Consider the following 23,704-nt stretch of genomic DNA (forward strand, 5'->3'; position numbering starts at 1 on the left):
CAGAATCCTGTAGGTCGTATATCAAAGGTCCATGCTGATGTGCATATGAACGTCTTTTGTAAGCTGGTCTGCTTTTAAGAAGGAATATGAATATCATGTTTCTCAAGAATATGGGAAATATGATAGTGTCTAATGTTTGCAGGGCACAGTTTCAGAACTGACTCCCCATCAAGCATTAAATTAAAGGAGGCCTTGGGCAAAATTTCACAAATACTCTGAGGAACACAACAAATCCATTTACATTTGAAAATATGTTGTAAATAAAACATAAGCCCTTATAGGAGCACACTTTTAGAAAGTTTAAACAAGCACATGTTTTGTGATAGCTAGCTCTTAGTGTTAATGTTTCCTGGTGGGGGTGTTATCTCATATGTGTGAGCATAATGGTCTGTGACAGCATATCCTGTTTCACCTAGAATCATAGGCCAATGCTGTAAAACGACATCTCCAGGGCAAAAAAAAAAAAAAAAAAAAATGTGAGTGCGTGTCTGTGTGTGATCGTGCCCCTCAGCTCTGGCAGTGTAACCACATTTTTTACCTCAACATTCATTTCCCAGTGTACTCTTTTCTCTTTTACTAAGCCAAATGGTGTATCAAAATGCCCAGTTAGTAGCGGGTGCAAGTATTCTCACCTTGGCACTTTCCGCCATTGGTAGGGTCTCCATGGTATCCGGGCAAGCATGTTTCGCAGTGCAGCCCGGTGGTGAGGTTACGACACTGCTCACACACGCTGCCGTTCACACACGTGCTGTGCCCATTGCACTGGCATGCTGGGAAATAAAAGGAACAGTTTGGGTTTTCTGCAAATCTTGATGTCAGAGATGACTTAACTGAAAGCTAATGGATAACAAAACTTTTAATGAAACTAAATCTAATAATCCCCTTCTGAGGGGTCCCTTTCCTAAAATATGAAAGCAGCTATTTATTTACATGTTAAAAATCTATATAGTGTATATAGTGTCAAAAATATTAGCGTAAAATATAGTAAAGTGTGAATTAGTGTAATAGTGTGAAGCAAATTACATTTTATTCGTGAAATATCTCTAAAATTAAATAAAATTCACAAAAATATAAGGTCTGGGGTCAGTAATATTTCTTAATGTTAGAAATATCTTACTCTAAACACACTAAACATGTTTATGTGTGTGTATATATATATATATATATATATATATATATGTGTGTGTGTGTGTGTGTGTGTGTGTGTGTGTGTGTATGTGTCTTTTTCTATCAGTTGTGTCCCAAGGTGTTTGTTGCCCTGCAGTTTAAAAACTCCTGGTGGAACAAATTTGCTCTTTAAAAGGTCAAGTGTGCATGCGATTGTCAAAACGTGGGTGTTTCTCACCAGGACACTGGATGAAGGCCCACTCAAAGCCCCGTTCTTTTGGGCAGAGCCCCGTCTCCAGCACCATGTCTTGGCTGTGTTTGGAGGGGCTCTTCATGGGCCCGCGATACGAACCCTCCATGCACTGTCCTCGTCCGGTGTTACTAGGGTCCCCACACCAGCCGCAGTCAGGCTGCTCCAGACACAACCCGCATGTGCGCAAACCAGAGCAGTTCTGAGCTGCAATGACCGAGAAAAGAGAGAGATGAGAAGCTGAAGAAAAAAAAGCCAGCAGATTCTAAGAAATAAACAATGAGAAACAACAAAGACACAGTTAAAATGATACTTTCAAGCTCTCACGGGGCATATCACTCCACTGACTGAGTAATATGCTCTCAAATACCAGAAAGTTCACTCTCCCTAAAGAGCACATCAGAGTCCTGTGCGTCAGGCTCTTTCAGTTTGATCCACCTCCCCGGCAGCCGAATCACATCTCTTAGGATCTTAGACCTCACAACAACAAGCATTACACACAAAAGTGTGTTCAGGGTCAACACGATGGCAGCAATAACAGCGAAAAAGCACAATGTTAGTCATTATGCTGGCAGGAGTTCATGGATTCTCAGCCACAGGAGTTGACAGATCCTCAACAGCACCATATTATTTGATTCGGCATGCAATAAAAAATCATTTGTTTAGGAGTGAGGAGATGTCTAGACGGGTTAGGTATGAAAAACAGATGAGACATCCCTGTTGATTCAAATAGTGAAAGTACATGATTTTACAGCCAAAATTATTGGCACCCTGCAAATTGAAAGACGTCACTGGTACGTTAAGTAGGAAATATAACTGGCTATGAAATAACACAAAATCAAAATTCACCCCATATAGCTACCTTTCTTATGAATACTGATAGATATGGAAAAAAGTTTCTGTAATCCTTTAAAATGTACCGCGGAAGCTTCGCGTTTTGATGGGCCTCGCATTTAAGCCACCTTCTGTGTCTGATGTTTTTTCAGGAGTACTTTAAGCACCTGAAGTTAAAAAAAAAAAACAAAGCAACTATGAGAGCCAAGTCATTTGTGGAAAATGCAATGATGGAGGTGGAGGTCTGCTGAGCTGTATTTTTTAAGGTTTTTTCTAATATGACAGTTTACTCACACTGTATACCCTTGATTAGACTGACAGGATAGCTGCTTTGGTGATTGCCAAATTCACAGAGCACTGATCTTTTTGGAAAAAATACCTTTTTTCAGACCTTTTGGGGCCTTATTCTTAGTAAAGAAAAACAGTTCATATATATATATATATATATATATATATATATATATATATATATATATATATATATATATATATACACACACACAGTATATATATATTATTTTTATTTTTTTATTTTTTTTTGCACAGAAGAATGTCATACATGTTTAAAAAAAGCATTTTCTTTTTTGGGTGAAGTCTCCCTTTAAACAATAAAGCTCTTGTTCTGCTTTTTTCCTACTCATTAAATACATTTTACTCATAAATATGTGAAATTAAAGTGAGCCGCTAATGCCATTTCATGTTCATTAGCACTCAAACCACTAATTTATGATACCTAATGTAGTCATTCCAACAGACGACTGGGGAGAGAGGCAGAAAAACCAAGAAAGATGAGGAACAAGTCAAACTGTTGATCTCCGGTAATGCGGCAAGGACATGTTACAAAGCGACTGTAAACAAATGACCTTCAGTCCACCCAAGCAGCGGCAGCAGCCGCCAGATTTAAGATCGAATTTATCAGACTGTTACAATATTGGGGTCGACACGCACAAGCTCCCCACATCCCAGTGCAAATCACTGCTGCCTAAAAACACACACCTTCACAAGTGTGAGTCAAACTCATCCATGCATGCTCTGACAGAGACAAAGCACCCTGAAGAGAAAAAGAAGAAAAACATAAGAGGAAAAAAAAAACATGAAGCAGAAATAGATCTTTAAAATGGCACTGACACAGGCCGAAGCTTATGGCGGCGCAGTTGAAACGTTAAGTAACCATCACTCGGACAGAGAGATACATTTTGGTGACAAAAAGGTTTCCCGAGCCAGACAGATTCGCAGAATTGTACCACCTCCTTCTAGCAGAGAGCTTTTAATTCATTTTCCATCAGACTGAGCATAATGGAAGTTCTATCAGTAAGTCTAGTCCTGTCATAAAAACAGACTACAGTCGGAGAGTGTCCGTGTGTCCCCTGTACGCTTACCTCACTGTCTGATAGGGTGAAATAAGACATTATGAGCACTTAAACCATTAGTATGAAGGACAGAGATGGCTGTATAGCAAATTGTCAGCAAACAAGTTGCATTTCAAACACCGAATGTAAATGTGAATGCAAAGTGAAAAATTGGGAACATTAAAGGTATTTGAGGTATGTCAAGGCTTCTTTTTAATATTCCCTGAAGAACGTTTATGCCAAATTATGTAGTTTCTTTAAAGTTTTTATCACTTAGCGTGCGACGTGTGCCATAAGAATCCATTCTTGAACGGCCAAGAGGGAAGAGCGAACGTTTAGGCAGACAAATTGAAACACTAATTGCACATTACAGGCGGATCAGAGGCCAAGCAGTTCAGCTAATGGGATGAAACAACAGATCTGATAGAGATGAAGAACCCACACAACCCAGGACGCTGACAGGCACTGATTGGTTGTATCTTTCTCTGAAATGCTCCGCAGAGTAACTTTCTCATCACGGAAAAGGGTATACTCACACTGAAGTCCTTCCAAGAAACAAGGCTACGAGGTTTCTGGAGAAAACAGCTCTTGATTCGGGTTTTGTTTTAAGAAACAAAATGTCTCACCACTATATAACCATTTTAGAGTCCAAAAGAATTGAGATACAAGACAAATAACGAATAATAATGAATCCTTTTACAAAATAGTATATATAAATACTCACTGCAAAAATGTAAAATGTTTGGGGAAAGATTTTTGTTACATTTTTAAATGTAAAAAGGCTAATACTGTAAAAAAACAACAATAAACAACAGAACTTTCAGTAGCCATTACTCTAGTCTTCATTGTCACACGATTATTTATTTGGTGTTCAAGAAAACATGTCTTATTTATGAAAACTGCTGTTTGGTCTAATATGTTTAAAAGAATGGCTTTTATTTGAAATGGAAATCTTTTGCAACATTATAAATATCTTAGCTGTCACTTTTTGCTTATGCATCATTCCTGAATAAATGCATTAATTTTGTAAAAAAAAAAAAACAATGATCTGATCTGAATGAACAAAGTTCTCCACAAACTTTTTATAAATACGTCTACCAATTATAATGAGGTACTCACTGCATCTTTAACATATTTTACTGTGTTATGCATTCAGTTAATTTTCCCCCTAAAAATCAGTACTGAATATGTAAAAAAAAAAAAAAAAAAAAAGACCAAATATTTTCTCTGGGGCAGATTATAAGTAATGGCCACTATATGTAAATGAGAACACTCACACATGCAGTCTCCTGTCTGCCACTCCAGACACTGGCCGTAGGGAAAGGAGATGACGTAGGCATTAGAGTCCACGCAGCGTTTGGTGCTTCCACACCACATGCACTCCATGGCCTGACTGGTGCAGTTCTCACAGGAGGTGCGCAGAGAGCAGGGCGTCTTGCACGGGCGGGCGTTCTGGTTTGGGCTCACTGCAAGGGAGCAAATATGTATGAGGTTACTGAAAAGGGAATGTATATGCATCTTATTGGCTTATTTCCAGCCTTTACTAAGAATAACTGGGGAACAGAGACTCACCGACTGGTTTCTCACAGATGAGGCCATCTGTGTTGGCAGTGCAGGGATTGGCCCTGAGGCCAGAGACCTGAGCTCTCTCCAGGTAAGCACAGAAGCCTGAGTCATTGGGCTCACCAGGCAGCCACTGCAGAGAGGTGTTAGTGAACGGAGACATGTCCTCCCAGCCCCAGTATGACACGTTAATCTTCCTCAGGCCAACCCATGGGGATAGTTTCTGCAGGACAAACGCAATGAGTCACACAAACAAAATTAGGAACTAAAATTCTGGACAGAGTGTGCGTCAATCACTATTATTAGAATGTACACACTGCCATTCAATTTTTCTGAGGAAATAAATGTATTTATTGAGCATGGATACTGTAAAATTAATCAAACGTAAAAGGGACGTCTGTAATGTTACAAATGATTTGTACTGACATTAAATGATGTTTTTTTCAACCTCTATTCAAAGAATTATTTAAAACAAATCAGTTTCCACAAAAAATATTAAGAAGCTTATATACCACCCACAATAAGTTTGTTTTTACATAATAAATGTAAACTGTGTACATTTATAAGTAAATATATTTAAAAAGTACACACACACACACACACACACATACATATATATACATCCAAAATAAATGTGTTTATATAATACATATATACATATATATATATATATATGACATATATATATATATATATATATAATATAATTATGACCAGAGAGTGCAAGGCTGTAATCTAGGCACAGGTTAGCTACTTTGAAGAAGCTAAAATATAAGAACTTATTTTGCGTGACATTTTTGGTCGAAACATAATTATAGAGTTTGTGGATAAGTTGTAATGATATTTCTACTATTCTAAAATATGGAAAATAATTCTGGCCGTGCAAATATGAGCACACACAAACCTTCCCCTTCTGCTGGTACTTCTGCAGTTCCTCCAACACAAAGTCCACCTGCTTAGCTGTGGTAAGGGAGGCAATGTTTCCCTCCAGGTTCTTGCAGTAATGCTGAGCATTGTCATAGCTCTCTCTGCTGGAGTTGATCTGCAGGCAGGCCTCCCCAACATTGCTCCAGCCGTCTCCACACAGCTGGGCTACAGAAAGGTCATGAGATGCAGATGAATTAGGAGCTTTTAACTCAAGCCTCACATTTTTTTTCCCCATTCCTCGTTTGATCTCTGTTCTTCAGAGACAGCAGGAGAGCTCTTAACATAATGAAAATTACTCTTCAGAACCAAGTGAAGCTCTAAAAAGGCAGACAGCAAAGTGGCCGGTTATAGAAATTATAAAACGCCACGCACAATCAGACTGAATCATTTAGCAAATTTACAATTTATATAAGACAAAAGGTGTTGTGAATCACATGTTTCTTAGATCAAAATTTACAAAGAGCAAAGATCACAAATTCACGTACAACACAAATTCAATAAGGTCGATAGGCAAATTACGAACCAGAGATAGTGGCAGAATCTGCTGAACGTGGGCTCTGTTCCAAAAAACTAGTGACCTTCCTGTCTAGACAATAATTTAAAGTAACATAGGCATGCTCCTGTCACAAAGGCTGTAGCAAAATTCAAGATAACGTCTTTTGGCTAACATACAAACCCAAAATGAACTGCGGCAACTTCACTGATTAAAACTAATCTAGGATGGCAGATGCATTCGGAGTGTATTCAAACTACTTAAAAAGCACTATTTTATCAAATATGTGCGGGCTACATATTTTTAGATCACATCATTCATTTAGCACTTAGTAGCATATTATAGGAATAGTTTCCACAACGGTAACAGTTGGAGGAAGAGTTATTATGAACTGGAATTCTGGCCAGAAGCAACAATTCAAAGTTCATTCCGTGTTAAAGTAGCTTGACAAGCCCGTGAACGGCCAAAAATATCTCTGTTCACAAAATAAAATCTCTCTCTTTATCATCCTCTGCCATTCTTACCAGGAAGGGTGTGGCATTCCTGCTGTTGAGGATCCCATTGGCAGCTGAGATTGAGGGAGCAGCTCTTGCAGTTGGCCATCTTACTGCAAATCTGCTCATTTCTGATTGGACATTTGGTGAAATCCTTCACAGTCTAGTAAAGAAAAAAAAAAAAAAGTCAAAAGAGGTATCAACAAACATGGAAATACTAGGGCATGCTGTTTCGTGTAACATCGGTGCCCTCTGCAGGCCAACTTACAGAAGTGCAGTTACTGAGAGCTGAGATGCATTTCTTGCTGTCACACCACTGACATCCATTAGTGTTGGCGGTACAGCTGGTGCAGTCTGAGAAGCGGTAACATCTCTCATCCACCGTGGCTAGAGCACAGACAGAGTAGAGATGGCAGAGATGAAGAGCAAAAAATTCTAGTGCAAAAACAAATGGCAGTCCTAAGTATTAATATCCAACAGTTGCGAGTCATAGATTAATCTAGAGAGACATCTAAGCTCTTTCACATCTAACTCTCATATCAGACCTTTAACCAAAATAGAAGAGAAACATTTAGCACTTCAAACACCTACTATTCCCCATTTAATTCTAATCGCTAGACTTCAAACAGTGTGACTTATGCAGAGAATCAAAGAGCGCTCTGTTCTGTGTGTCTTTCTTTTGACAATCCTTTATTCAATAACAATGAGTGCCTCCATGTCCTTACTTCACTACATTTGTTTCTCCAACCCTAGTCTTAAAAAGCTCTCTTTAAATCACACAACGCTGCAACATTTCAAAAAAGTTCAAAAGAACAATATATATTGAAAAAGAACAATATATTGTTTTGTGACAATATAAGTCTTTACAGTCACGTTTGACCTATGTATTGTGTTTTTGTTAACCATATTATATAAAAAAGCAATAGTTTGTTTTATATTAATATTTAAAAAGGTATTCACATATTTACAAGTGAAAATAATAAAAAAAATACCAAACACAAATAAATATATAGAATACAGTAAGGACTGTTCAATTAATGTTTCACCAAACTGAACATAGTCCTTCCATAATTTGGACTTTATTCAACCAGGCATAACCAAATTAACTGGATCATTAGAGCAATTTGTTATTGGCTACAATAGTCGTGTTGTATGTGTTTGGCATTATTTCAGAGTACGCAGCCTTTTTTCTTTCATTCAGACTACACGTTCTTTTGTTTTAATTGCTGTTGCACTCGAGATTTAACAGCGGCAAACAGCGATGCAGAAAACAGAAACACTCACACACAATAAACAAGGCCAGTGCTGCCAGGGATTATCCCAGCATGCACCTCTCCAGACCTCAGGTTTGAATTTCAAATCAAATGAAATGAAGCCAAATATTGCACTGGCTGGAGGTCCACACACTCGCTTTCAAAGACTACATTTTGGCTGGTTTTGTGTGATTGGTTGTGTTCTGACAGGTGGCAAAAGATCAAACAGCCTGGCAGTCCTGCGGAGCAAAGGAGGGCTGTGGGAAACACTCCTCTGTGTCTGCTGCAGACAGCTTGTGCCCCCTCCATTACTCTCTCATTAACACAGCCAGTGCACAATGTAGCAGACAAACCCGAGGGCTTAGATCAGCACACACAAGAAGGGCTGATTTCTTGGCTCGGGCACGGTGGAAAACGTTTTAGCTGAGGGTGGCAGGGGAGTCTCTAAGCCTCTTCCAGATACCTACCAGCTTTGGCAGGGCAGAAAGGAGCAGGTGTAGCACTGTTAGTGAAGCTGGGCTCCCAGGACATGCAGCGGCCCCCTTTCCAAACGCAGCGCACACCAGGGCCTGCGGCTTCGCAGCGCTCCTGCCCAAGGAAGGCCTCACAGCTGGGTGGCCTGTAGATTAGTACATCATTCAGAAGGACGCTGGAGAAACCCCCAAACACATACATGGACCTAGAAGGAGAAGATTAAGGCTTTTAAGTATGCAACAACATTTTGTGAGTATGCATGCATGTGTGCGTGTGCTCATTTAGATTTCTCACCCATTACTGGTTACCGCTGTGTGTCCAAAGCGATTCACATCTCTGTGCAAGTTTGGTTTGGGAAGGACCTTCCACTCGACACAAGCTACAAGAAAACACATTTGAACAAATTATTGAAATATTTTTTTCTTGTGTACCGTTTCAGCAATTTCACTGTAAATAATTTAGAATTTAGAATTATTTGCACAGGTAAAATAAAACAATTTTCACATTTTTTTGCATAACAGTTTCACTAATCCCCTAATAATAAAACATGCAGTAACGTAGCACCACAAACCAATATCATAAGCGAGGAAGTCAGCAGAGAAGCACTTGGCCCCATTGCTAAGAGAGGTGTCGTTATGGGTATTTCCTCCAAAGATGAGCAGAGTTCCTCCCAGAAGCACAGACGAATGCAGGTAACGTGGGTAACCGCTTTCTCTAAGAATCGTCCTGCAACACACAACATCAAATTTTAAAATAACTGTTCCTTTAATATATATGTATATATATTTTCATCTTGAACACATCTCTGTGCTCTTACCATGTACGGCTCTGAACCTCATAGCGGTAAAGATCATCCACCAGGCCGTATTTGTTTGCAGGAAGAGATTTGTAGCCCCCATGGACATACACGCTCTTGCTGCCACTGTCATAGACGCTGCTGTGGCCGTACCCACCCTGAGCGATTGCTCCTCTGGTCTCTGGCACCAGCCATGTGTTTGTCCCTGTGCACGGAAACAAAATCATTTACTTTAAAATGAAATATTACACCTTTAAGTTTAATAATTTCCCGTATTATAAAACCTGCTTTGCCTTTCAATAACAAGTCTGTGAGAATCTGACTTGATGTTTCAGCATAATGAGTGGAATAACAATGAGTTACCTCATTTCAGTGAGATCTGGTTTGTGGTATGAGTTCACAACTCTTGTAAGATCACTTGAGAACATAAAGATTATGCAGTGATCCAGTAGTTTAACAGGATTAAAAAAAGGTACAGATTATCCAAAAGCTTCAGCCTGAGAGACACAGATCGTCTGGATATAATATCTTTTCACTGCTCTTTTCAAAGAACCACAGCTCCATCTACTGGAGCACTGGGTTAAAATTAAAAATAAAATCCGTTTCAACTGCTGCAGATCTGCTTGTTTTACAGCTGCTCTCAAAAGTTGCCCATATTGCCTATATTGTCTTTAAACAACAACAATATGTGCAACCACTGTTGTTATTGTTAAATTAAACTATTAACATTTTTTATTTATTAATGATTTAATTATTAAAATGAAATTTAGTAGTGCTGTCAAATGAGTAACTGCATCCAAACTAGGTTTTTGTTCACATAATGTGTGTATGCTGTGTATATTTATTTAATATATGCATATGTATGCACACACATACACGCTTATATATATATATATATATACGTACATTTTTCACAATACAAGTTAAGTGTCTTTATACACTTTATACATACATGCAAATAAATTATGGAAACAAAACATTTACATTTATTTTTGAGGAAATTAATCCTTTGACAGCACAAAACCAATTTTGTCAAAATAGAAATGGAAACATTTAAAAATTCTAAAACTAATACAACATTTTGCTTTTAAGTATTTGCAGAACTTATAATCAAAGAGACAACTCGGTCACTCACTGATATTGTACTCCTGAACATTGCTGATGTAGCTGTAGATGGAAGAGTAGCCGAAGATCACAACCATCACCACATCACCATTATCCAGGTCTACTATATGGGCGGAGTGGCCTTCCACGGCGTAGACCTGGCCATGGGCTGGCACACTGGGAGACTTCTGCGACCACGTCATTTTGGGTATGTTAAACACCCACAGTTCATCTGTAACATTACTGGCACCCATCTCCAACTTGCCTCCATACATGTAGATGTCATTCTGAAAGAAACAAATATTAATAACATTTACTAATAATAACATGTTACTAGAGGGTTTCTTAGTGATCTACTAAACAATATTTCAAACTGAGGTCTGCCCAAAACACGTCAGCACGTGTGAATGAGGGCCAGATTTAATCAACAAGGCAAATTAGCATAAAACGTGCAATAACAAAAGCACAGATGGAAGTGGAAAGTTTTGCAGTTGATCTATTGGCAGTACACACATTAAAGAACACAGACACGGCAAGATAATGATGCAATGCAATCAACCACACACACGTTATGAATGTGTTCACTGTTATTTTTGATCAGTTTAATGCATCCTTGTGAATAAAAGTATGCAAGTATAAATAAAAGTATAAATGTATACTATTAAGTATTTAGAAAACATTTTGAATGGTAGTGTATTTAATATAGAAAATCCAGAAAGGTTGCATTTACTTATTGAAGTATTTGTAGAAACGTTAAATGCAAAGACCATAAACTCCAGGTCAGTTAAAACATCTCTACAGATGATTACGCCTGTGGTGAACTGTGGAGAAAGTTGTTTTACTTTAATCATTGCAGAGAGAAGACGAGAATAACTCTTGCTCCGATAAATCAAAGGGGCATATACAGAACAAAACCTAGAACATGTAATCAGCTAACAGCCTTGTTCACTCATTCAGACACTGATTACAGTTATTCAGCTTAAAGACAAATAAAAAAAATATTCTTTCTAATGTTTTTGCTACATTTTGCCACTGTGTTGTTACCCGATATAGTGCCAAGGAGTGTCCGTATCTCGGCAGGGGTCCGCTACTGATGGGCACAGTGTTCCAGATGCCACTTTCCAGATTATAACTGCAGAGAAAAAAAAAAAAAGTTGACTTAAAGTTTATTTGCATAACCAAAGTGAAAAAACATTGTACAGAGCGAGATAGCTTCAGAATTACACAAATGATCCAATATTCCAGTAATTAGTACTGTCTCAGAGAGTTTGAGTTTTGACTGAAATGTCAGATCCACAATGTCAGGACTGCTTCTTCTACAAAGAGCTCCCTCTGAGAACATTTAGACTCACAGTTTCTCCCCCTTAAACTATCAAATTAATCAAACTCCTACCGTAGCTCACGCTGATTTATTATTAGTATTATTCATGCTGTTCTACAGTTTTATTTTGTATTACTGTCACATATGCACATAAGCCTTTTGGTTATGATGCACACAGCTCTCCGTCTGAATTATCACTTACTTTAGAACCATCTGAAAGTTGCTGTAGTTAAAGATGTAGCCACCAACAACCCACATGACTTTTTCCTGCACCACTGCTTTATGAGATGCTCTTCCCAGCGATGCTCCAAAAGGCTTCACTGTAGGCATGATCCAGTAAGACTCAGTGGAGGGCACTGTTAGTGAGCAGTCTGGACCTGAGAGAGAGAGAATACACTGTAATAATCGTCATACCTATAAAGTACATATTGAATTAAACTGGCAGAGGGAGAAAGAGAGTTTATATTTGACATTAAACATTTACTTAATGTACCTCTAAAATTTTTAAGCTAACACTTTAATAATTTAACAACACAATATTTGATTATAGTAATAATTGTATTTTACATCACATAGTACACCGCTAATGCTAATGTAATGTTTTTCACTTTCAAACTGATAACCTTTTTAACATTTCAAATGCTTTCTCTTTTTTGTGAAATTGTTTAAATTCTATAAACGTCATCAGTTTATGAAAAAGTTGCAAATCCATAAATTAAAATAAACTTGAAGCTAAAAGATTGGAATAAATAATTTTATTTATTTTTTTTGCTTTTTGAAAGATTTTCACCAAGGCTGCATTTATTTGCACGTAAACGTAGTACAAGACATAATATTGTGTAATATATTACAAATCAAAGTAACTGTTTTCTATTGGATATAAAATTCTCCTGTGATGCCATGGTTGAATTTTTTGAAAACATTAAGTTAGCGTTACATTAAACATTAAAAAATCATACTAATATGTTCACAGTATTACTGTGTTTCCGGCTTCTGTAATCATGAATCTTTATCTAAATTCTGATGCTAAGCAATTACTTCAAACTTTTGACCAACAATGTGAAACTCTTGAATCCCTGATCTAATATAATATCAGTCTCATTATATTTGCTATTTATGAACAGATCACTTAAACGAGGTGTTTCTGACAGCTTCTTACTGTCATTACTGTAATCACTCACACTTTCTCTAACTTGCCATTTCCTTTTTTTTCCCCACACGAGGCTTAATGAGAAGCTGGCCAGAACGGCTCATTAAATGAACCTTAAGACACGCTGATGTCAATCCTCCATCAGGTTAAACTGTGCTTTGACACCTTGTGCCACTGTGGCGGTGTCTGAAGAGATTGCTGCAGTGATGCAGAGGTGAAAGATGCACTATCAGAGAATCAACACCAGAGGGAGGCAACCCACATGACAACAAACCTACCTGAAACGCAATGCACTTTCTCAGCATCCTGTAACAAACAGGAAAAGGGAGGAAATGAGAGCGGAAGTGAGTAGTACCTTGCCAGCTGTCATTGCACACGCACAGCTTTTCCCCGGTGAGGTCGCAATAGCCGTGGTCGGGGCTGCCACAGTTGTTCCTGCAGTACGGGATGTCACAAGCCTCACCCTTCCAGTACTTATCGCATTCACAATACACACGGCTGGCTATCGAGTTCCCCGAGGTGCACTTCCCGTGGCCAGAGCAGTTATTCGGACATGAGTTGATTCTGTCGAGGGAGAGATGAAGAAAAAAGGTTGTAAAAAGCAAACAAGAGGAACTTTCTGCAGAGAAGCCTGAAATAGGTGAGGGTATAATGAACAGGACTAATCCTGAGATTACACCGAGAGTAAAACATGCACAGAGGAGATAAAGGAAGACCTCTTTGCGATTACATGCCGTATTAACAACTGGTCGAATCTGCAGGCCTTTTGCAATAAAACTAGTGCTGATGGCAAGTGTCATTGACTCACGAGTAGAAGATTTCAAATCCCGTCAGGTTGTAGGCAGCGTCGCTAAAAAAGTGCAGGAGTGCGTAGCCTGAGTTGGTCTCTACTTCAGGGACAGTCTCGTTCCCTTTCACTTCGGGGACAATGAGACCACTGTGGGACAATTACAGAAAAAAAAAAAAAGGTTGGTTAGGAATTGGTCTCTCTTTTTTCCATAACAGCAGTAGCTAATTCCATTTGTCATGCAGTAAAGTGAAATTTTCCTACGCTACGGTTCAGACGCTCTTGCTTACTTCTCTGCGCTTTGCTCCCTATTTCTGTACTTTTCTCTCATTTTCTAAAAATTGTACTTCAGCAAATCAATACTGCGCTCAAACAACACATTTATGATACTAATACTAAAACTGATTCTCTTTGAGACTGGAAGGATTTTCTAAAAAAGGGGACTTTTGCCACGATTATGAAATGACAAATGTCGATTATTCCCTTGAAATTATAATTGTGATTATTAATTACAATCATCACAATTTACATCGAATTATGTTTATACTATTGCTTGAAGCAACCGCATGCCATATGTTTTTCAGCTTGTTTATTTTCATCTAAAAATATCACTTCTCTACAATATTAAGCCTCAGATGTGAACTATACATCAAAAAGGTTTCTTCTTTAAATAAAGTAAAAATATGCATACTATTATAAGGTTATACTACAACTAAAAATAAAACAATGCAAAAACTGTTAAGATAACATGTAGAAAAAAAAGATCACCTCTTAAGCACACAAAATAATATAAGGGGGTTTTAAATGATTAATTGCCCCTTTGAATGATTTAGAGCCATCTGAAATCATTCTAATATGCTAATATTTGGTACCCAATTACCATTTTTGTATCATCATCATCAATCAATCAAAAGTTGTGCTGTTTAATATTTTATGGAAACTGTTTTTTCCCCTCAGTTTTCTATGATGATCAGAAAAGCATTTATTAAATCAGAAATATTTTGTAACACTATAAATGTCTTTACCGTGACTTTTGATCATTTTCAGAAACATGTTTTATTTTATTTTTTTTAATCACACTTGGGGCCAAATTTACTAAACTATTACTCCCTGCATTAAGACATGCTTTTTTTGGCCGTTAAATGGTGCAAATGCAAGCATTTATTCATTTTAATACACTCCTGCCATAAACTTTGCATCTGAAAGGGAATCTGAAACTCCTACAAATGCATATTCAATAAAGTCAGGTACAAAAATATTATTAATCTTCACTTCTCTTCATCCTTAATAAATCCTAACAGTACTACTTCAATGCTAAGAGACGGCTTGCACACTTACCTGAAGACAGCTACTAAGGGAGCATAAATCGAATCTCCATCATAGACATACATGTGGTCCCAGCTACATTCGGTCGCAAAATGGTTAAACCGTAACCTCAGGACTGCGTTTGGGCTGCAAAACAAAGGTGATGACATAATGCTTAAGAATGTGTTGCTGGCTGCGTAATCCATTATGAGAACATATTACAGCAGAATCATTTCTGCCAAGTCTGAAGGGTGCAAGGAGGAATGTGCTCCTCCAAGCCTTTTCTGGTAACCCAACACAGGAGAAAACACCCTTGTAAGGGCTGCTGAAATGCATTTAAATAGGGGTTATGCAAGAGAGAAGTGTGGGCACAACAAAACTTTGATGAGAAAGAGAAAAGAGGACGGAATAGCACTTACTAGCCCTCAATCAGCCAGGTGCACTTGGTTTTGTACTTGTAATTGATGGGGCCATCTGTTAGGTACCCAGACGGCTCAGTCAATCTGAAAAATAAGATAAGAGTCGCCGTTCAGAGGACCACAGCATGCATAGCCCGAGGGACAAGCAAAAAAAATGCTATGCATAAATAAAAAAAAAAAAAACTTCAAGAGGCGTTGCAGAGAAGTGCTGTTTCATTACGAGTAGGCACAATGAAGGAACTGGTTTCTGTGGTTACTTATGGCCATATGGACACAGGCTTGTGTGGGAGCAGATCCACAATGATTCACTGCTCCAAATGCGCTCATGACACAGGCCTAACCAATCAGTTTTCTCTCCTTCCGGACTGCAACAGAGCCATCGGGCCCATGAAGGGATAGCGCTTAGATCCGTATTGCATCATCACGAAACACTCAGGGACTGTCTGCGTCGCCCGGCCACATTAACCACACCAAGATGATGGCATTGTTTGCCCAGACAAGCCCTATTGTTTGTAGATGCCGACTTGAAGGGATGCATCCTTATAAACAACGACCTCAATATTCCACAGACACACTTTTAATTGAACATGTTATTGCTGCTTGCATAGTCAAAGACTCCTCAGGGCGTATTCTACAAGGAAATCAATCTAAGTGACATTGCTGAGACCTTCTGTCCCGCTGTTCTTGATGAAAATAAAAAGAAGAACTGAGCTGGTGATGCAAAAGCATCCTAGAGAGGATCAGAGGAAACCAACACATCAATATTCACAATATATGGCTATCCAAGAAGTAGATTGGTTTGTTTCTTCTTTAGAACAGATTTGGAGAAATTTAGCATTACATCAATAGCTCGCCAATGGATCCTCTGCAGTGAATGGGTGCCGTCAAAATCAATGAATATCTTGTTACGTAAATACGCATATTTAAATTTATTTTTATTTTTTCTTTGCAAGACATTAAATGATGGACTAGAGTGAGGATTACTGTAATGTTTTATTAGCTGTCAGGACTCCTTTTGACGGCACCCATTCGCTGTAAAGGATCTATAGGTCAGCAAGTGGTGTGATGCAAATTTCTCCTAATGCGTTTTGATAAAGAAACTCATTGACCACTAAGATGGTAAACTTTGCATTTTTTGTGCCAAATAAAAATGGTAATCAGAATAGAATGAAAAAGACTCAGACATTCATTAACTGCTATTGTCTTTTGGAAAAACAGGAGATGCTTGCTTTTGCCATTCATCATGTTGCTTTTTTGTAATTCAGCACAGTAATTGAATCAGCTCATTAATTCTCATTCATGTTTCTGACAACAGCGCACAAGAGAATGTCCTTGAGTCTTACTGTTCTATTGCTTGTCTGTTTATTTATCTGTTCATGTCTTTTAATGTGTGAAATTAAATCTGTCTCTTTCTCGTCCTATAAATGTGTTTCTTCCTAGACTTTTCTTAAATTCCTGTGTCACATCAGCAATCTAGCTGACTGGTACATTTTCTCATTTACCTTGGCTCATAGTCTGTAAAGCTATTTTTTGCCCTGTAAGCAAATTTTCCATTACAGTGAATATTCCAAACAAGGTTTTAAATCACATCACATCAGAATTATGATTAATACAAGGGTTCTATAAACCATTTTTGCCTTCATTTGGATATGTAAATCAAGTTAACACAGGCAAAGATATCAGAATCACTTTATATAAATTGAATAAATTGTTCATTGTTATGATTAAAGATACAGTAAAATATTATTACAATTAAAATAACTATCCTATTTTAATTTTAATATTTTAAAATCTAATTTATTTAGTTTCAGTGTTGTTCAGAACATGATCCTTCAGAAAATCAAAAATCTGGTACTCCAGAAACATTAATATCAATGTTGAAAGCAAATGATTAATATTTTTGGGACATTGTGAAGATTTTACATTTAAAATAGAAAGTTCTATCTTTAAATAGAAAGTTCAAAAGAACAGCTTTCATTTGAAAATCTAAATATTTTTTTGAGCCTTTACGGTCGTTTTCCAATCAATTTAATACATGCTTGCTGAACACAATTCCTAGGTAACAAAAAAAGGAATAACAAAAACTAAACTATTGAACAGTAGCGTATAGATCACAACCAGACTTTTATCTTTTCTTTTCCTTTTATACATGAACACATTTAGCCGTATTTTTTTAGCTTCAGAAAAAAATTATAAATGAATTTATTACTTTGATTGTATAGTCCTTCATCAATGGCAACACCATCGCAAATTTATGAAAACACTAATATTGTCCAGAATGTCCAGAACTTATCCAAGTTCTAATAAGTGTCCATCGCACATCAAAGTGAAAACAGCCTGCGATAACAGCCTGTATTTCTCTTGTAATCATTAATCTCACTCTGTGAATCATTCCTCACTTAAAATTGAAGACTCTCTTCAAAACTAAATTTCTGACGTACATCAAACCTAATGCGAATGCTGAAAACCTGGCCCTGGCATTCTTTTTGTAGGTTAAATCGTAGCCTATTAACAAGCTATTTCTCCACTCTGTGTTCTGTATGTCTATAATCAGACACTGAGATTTTAAGAGCAGTTAAAAACAGTAATCACGGTGCACCACTTCCTGTGCCGGGGAGGACATCCCTCAGGCTGAATGTTGGCGAGAGCGATGTTTCTTTGTGCGGGCACACACACTCATCGGCCCAGTAGAGAGGGAACAGTAGGTGAGTCAACAGTTAAAATATTCACCAGGTTTTCATGAATCTTTTATAGCCCAGTAACACAGCAAATATATCCACCAACAGCCAGGATTAATGCCTATCCCAACGGCTTTGAAGCCGTCCACTGGACAAGGTTCACTCGGCCTCGCTCAAAGGCTGGCCTCAGGCATTCAGAAAGGGATGAGAAGGGAGTTACATAAAAATCTGCAGAACAGCCAATACGATATTACAAAAAAAACAAAGACTTGTGTGCTGAAGGTAAATGGGGTCTAAAAGGTGCAACTCAGCACTGCAGTCAGCCATGTCCAAATGTTTGCCTAACAATTTGCAAAGTCCAATTAGAGATGGCCTCTTTGTCAGCTAACTCAAACTCTGCTACCTGCCACGTGAATAGGAGTCCATTCATATCTGTCCGTCACTTTCTGAACGTGCCTGTCCTCACAGCCCTTGCCTTCCTGTTGCCGCCCACCACTTGTTCGTTAAGCTGTTGTGTAACAGGAAAGCTGTTTTTAGTGCCAGTATGATGTGGAGGCAAGGACACTAGGTTAGGACTGCTGAACAATTCAGGTTTGTTCATTTATTTGGCAAGTTATGATATCATCTATCCGCTGTACGGCCATTTAAAGGGATAGTACACCTTTAATCCAAGCAACTTGATTTACATAAACATCTGAACTGTATGAACATCAAACTAAATAAAATCATAAAAATTAAAGGTTACTTCACAATACTTGAATTTAACCTGACACTGAGAGAGAAAGATTGAATGTACAACAGGAAGATCTGTTTAGAAAGTGACTCTGTGAAATGTAAACTGCGACACTTTTACTAACAAAGGGGATTTCTGAATGGAAGCACCATTTGATAGGATTCAGACACTTTGTTTTTGTCCAGGAGGTTTGAGTGAAGTGTGATACAGGAAACGTATCCAAACCGACTGAGCTCTGTGTATTACAAAGGACTGGATCTATGCTTAGTCCAAAGCAAGAGAGATTTTAAATAGATTTCATATGTTGCCTCCAGTGGACTCACCTTCTCTGGCCTACATTTTGCACATTAACTGGATCCTGAACGATAATCTATATGAACTGGAACCTAGAAGCCTGTGTAAAAAGCTTATATAGGAAAATGAATGGAAACTAAGCCATATGTTAGAAATTACAATCTTATATATATATCATTTAAAGTTGTGTTTATACTTGGACTTCGATTCTCTTAGTTCTTTAGTTATCTTATGTGGTTCAGTCCTATACATTTTGTACTGCTTAGCATTCACACTGTCATTTTTAACTGTTGTGTGCTGGGCTTAATATGTAACCATTAATAATAACCAGTCAGTCAATAACTCACAAACAGCTAATGAAGGACTCAAAACGGCACGGTGAATTACTGCTGAGGAAAATGAGGTTCCACCTGAACCAGATCCAATGATAAGAAGAACTACACCGAACAAAATTATGAATGCAACAAATTTGTTTTTGCCCCACATGAAAAAAACAGTATCTGATGTGACCACCATTAGCCTCACACAGTGCAACACATCTTATTCGAATAGAGTTGATCAGGTTGTTGTGGCCTGTGGAACATTAGTCCAGCCTTTTTTAACGGTTGTGAGAAGTTCCTGGATATTGGCAGCCAAATCATGACCATCCAAAACATGGTCAATGGGTGACATGTGAAGCGAGTGTTCAGGTCCAGGAATTGTGTACAGATACTTGCAACACGGGGCAGTGCATTATCATGCTGCAACATGAGGTGATGGTCGTGGATGAATGGCAAAACAATGGGCCTCAGTATCTCTGTGCATTCAAAATGCCATCAATAAAAGGCACCTGTGTTTGTTGTCCATAACATACGCCTGCCCATACCATAACCCCACCGCCACCATGGGCCACTCGAACCCCAACATTGACATCAACAAACAGCTCACCCACACAACGCTATACAAGCCGCCTGCCATCTGCCCTGTACAGTGAAAACTGAGATTCATCCGTGAAGAGAACACCTCTCTAAAGTGCCAGATTCTATCGAATGTGAGCATTTGCCAGCTCAAGTCAGTTACGGCGACGAACTACATTCAGTTCGAGACCCCGATGAGGATGTCGAGCATGCAGATGAGCTTCCCTTAGACGGTTTATGACGGTTTGTGTAGAAATTCTTTGGTTATGCAAACGGATTGTTGCAGCAGCTGTCCGAGTGGCTGGTCTCAGACGATCTTGGAGGTGGAGATGCTGGATGTGGAGGTACCGTGCTGATGTGGTTACATGTGGCCTGTGGTTGTGAGGCCGGCTGGATGTACTGCCAAAATCTCTGAAATGCCATTGGAGACTGTTTATGGTAGAAAGATGAGCACTGAGTTCACAAGCAACAGCGCTGGTGGACATTCCTGCAATAATCATGCAGTATAATCAGCATCTTGATATGCCACACCGTGTAGGTGGATAGACTATCTCACTAATAGTGCTCACTAACACAGATTTAGACAGATTTGTGAACAATATTTGAGAGAAATAGGCCTTTTGTGTACATGGAGAAAGCCTTAGATCATTGAGTTCAGCTCATGAAAAATACAGGCAAAAACAGTTGTTGCGTTTATAATTTTGTTTAGTGTATGCAGGTTGGAGCATTTTGTCCTTTTTAGGCAATCTTGTGCCAACAAATACTGTTTTAGGTTAGTTAAGATGTCTTGGTCTCTGTTGTTTTTATATATTAGTCAAACTGCAGTTCAGAGCTCCAGCCTGCGCAATGGTTGCATTTGCAATCAAAAATATTAATTTGCCAGTGACATTTTTGACAGTATAAATTTAGATGTTAACATTGATGTCATGTAAAAAAAACATTTTGAGTGCCAAAATATAGACAGGAAAAGCATGTCAGACATCCACAAATTCTGCGGCAGAAAAACATGTCAAAATGAAAAACAGCATTTTCAAACAATTAGGCTATCATCTCTGCTGACTACCAACTCTGATAACACACCGGCTGACAAAATGGCAGGTTCCAGTTGCGTCAAACTGAGAGAAACAGAAAACATCTGAGATGCATCTTTTTATGTTTATCGACTAACATTTAATTGCAAATTAATTTTTTTAATGTTTTGGATACAGTTTGAGAAGAAGTGAAATAGTGGGAGAAAAAAAGAAACAGTCAAATGCATGCACTGCTGTTATTTTTCTCATAAAAAAGTCAATGTCTCCTTAACTAATATTTTTGTCTGGAGCCCTGGAGTCCGTTTAGAGTGCACCAAGATTCTGATCGCAGTGTCAACTCTTATTCAACCACACTAACAGAGCAATATGACTTTATTTTGATTATTTAATTTTTTTTTTTTTAAACTTCCAAACACTAGAAAAAAAAAAAAAACATTTCAGCATCTGAGCACAAGACTCAAGTGTACCTTGTGATTAATCTAAGCCAAACATCTGTTAGGCTTATTTGATGAAGATGATGTAGCTTACATTGCACTTCAGATAGTCATCCATAAAGATCAGACTAAAAATAGTGCACAGATCATGTCGACGGACTTGGCTTAACCCAAATACCAAATCAGTTCTCCAACAACTATCCAGCAGTCTGAGCACCACAGACATATTTCAAATAGATGTTTGCACAAGGGCAGTTGACGCACATTTGGGAAGCTGACACGTCCTGTGGTGTGAAATGTTATACTCATTCTAAAACCATTTGAAAGGATTTTCCTAATTCTTTTATAATTACTAGGCATGCATCTTTTATCATTTTGAAATGATGGAGATCCAAAGAATATATGTCCTTTTAAAAATACATTTGTCACACAGCAGGATCATTTTAATTGAACTACAGGTTACAAACAAGAAAATCTATATTTAAAATATTAGTGTAAAAATAACCGGTGACACACCAGTAGTGTATTTCTACTGGGTTTAATAATCTTTGTACTTAATCAACGCAAAGAAAAGTATTTACGCTAATATCATTTGAAATTTAAACTAAATTACTTAATGCACTGCAAAAACTAAAATGAACAATGAACAATCATATTTTTGTGATATTAACAAAGATTGATAAATGCTCTAAAAATATACTGTTCATAGTTAGTTCACATTAACTAATACACTAACAAATAAGACTAGTTGTATGTTAAGTGTTACCAGAATTATGTATATCGCATCCCCTTACGCATGTACATTTTATGTGTGATTGATTTATGGTTACTCAAACATGAATCAATTGCCCCTTAACAAGTACTGAAAGTATTAAATTTTAAGAAATGTCTAAAAAAAACACTAAATTGAAAGGGAAAAAAATAAACATCTACCAAAATTAATCATTTAAAAGGAAAAATAAAAATTAATTAATTAATTACCCAGCCTCATGTAGTTTCAAACCCATAAGATCTTCATTCATCATCGAGATCTAAGATATTTTTGATGTAATAAACAAATAATTCCCTCCCATAGACAGCTAGTTACTAACATGATCGAGGCCCAGAAAGTAATCCAGAAGACATCATAAACCATCATAAACATAAACCATCATTTAACCATAAATTGTAATTTTATGAAGCTATGATAATACTCTTTGTGTGCAAAGAAAGCAAAAATTGCTACTTGATTCAACAATTTGGGAAGTATACAATTAAAAACATATTCAAAAATGTATTCAATGTGGTGAACAAAATTAGAATTTTTTGTGAACTATCCCTTCAACAAATGTTCTTTAGTTATAAAGCTCATTTTAAGAAAGCTTCAATAATCAATTTAGTTTTAATAATCAAGAAACTACGTGACATGAAGAGTGCCATTCTAAAATAAATTAAAAAATACATAATAATTACACAAGTTATAGACAAAAGCAAACAAGGTTTACCATCATGTAAAGTGTTTCATAAGTTGGTAGCATTTCTTTTTTTATTATTATTTATCTTTATTAAATATTAAGTAATTTACTGTGGCCTCATCTTAAGTATGAACTTTACTATTAAAAAAGGAATATACGTCATGAGATGGCACAACCACAGAAAGCCAACCCATCTACGAGCAAGACTACGTTTAGGCTATCATAAAGCTACTGCTCGAGAAATTCAAAAGCACTCACTTTTAATAATAAAGTTAACTCTATTTGAAAATTAACTTTGCATTGGTTAGACATTGATAACTAGTATTGCAAACACCTAGCTAATATTTCACTTTGTTGAATGTCTGGTTTCAGTTGTTGTTGTTGTTTTTTAATTTAGAGAAATAAAATAAATAAGAAAAATAAAAATGTTAATTTCCTATTTCAACTTTGAGCAGACACACCCCGGTCTCTATCTGCATTATTAAAGCACCATTATGCAGAGTAATTGTTGCTTATGAGTCTGAAACCTAACACAGTTCATTAATAATTCTACATCCT

At 37.4% G+C, this 23,704-nt stretch overlaps 1 protein-coding gene across 1 annotated transcript in view; it reads right to left on the reverse strand.

The window, feature by feature from the left end:
• Positions 1-23,704, reverse strand: part of atrnl1b (attractin-like 1b) — an 83,276-nt gene that overhangs the window by 56,535 nt on the left and 3,037 nt on the right. Inside the window, exons 2-19 of the mRNA XM_043253691.1 lie at positions 15,627-15,710; positions 15,241-15,354; positions 13,924-14,052; positions 13,471-13,679; positions 12,168-12,342; positions 11,689-11,776; positions 10,676-10,931; positions 9,562-9,745; positions 9,316-9,470; positions 9,039-9,123; positions 8,738-8,949; positions 7,286-7,404; positions 7,048-7,180; positions 6,008-6,195; positions 5,113-5,326; positions 4,818-5,006; positions 1,346-1,564; positions 633-770 (exon numbers count right to left, since the gene is read on the reverse strand). Of these exons, the coding sequence (XP_043109626.1) occupies positions 633-770; positions 1,346-1,564; positions 4,818-5,006; positions 5,113-5,326; positions 6,008-6,195; positions 7,048-7,180; positions 7,286-7,404; positions 8,738-8,949; positions 9,039-9,123; positions 9,316-9,470; positions 9,562-9,745; positions 10,676-10,931; positions 11,689-11,776; positions 12,168-12,342; positions 13,471-13,679; positions 13,924-14,052; positions 15,241-15,354; positions 15,627-15,710 (2,891 nt within the window). The remainder of the gene's footprint in view (positions 1-632; positions 771-1,345; positions 1,565-4,817; positions 5,007-5,112; positions 5,327-6,007; positions 6,196-7,047; positions 7,181-7,285; positions 7,405-8,737; positions 8,950-9,038; positions 9,124-9,315; positions 9,471-9,561; positions 9,746-10,675; positions 10,932-11,688; positions 11,777-12,167; positions 12,343-13,470; positions 13,680-13,923; positions 14,053-15,240; positions 15,355-15,626; positions 15,711-23,704) is intronic.

This window comes from Puntigrus tetrazona, chromosome 12, assembly GCF_018831695.1.
Source record: "Puntigrus tetrazona isolate hp1 chromosome 12, ASM1883169v1, whole genome shotgun sequence".
Classification (NCBI taxonomy): domain Eukaryota; kingdom Metazoa; phylum Chordata; class Actinopteri; order Cypriniformes; family Cyprinidae; genus Puntigrus; species Puntigrus tetrazona.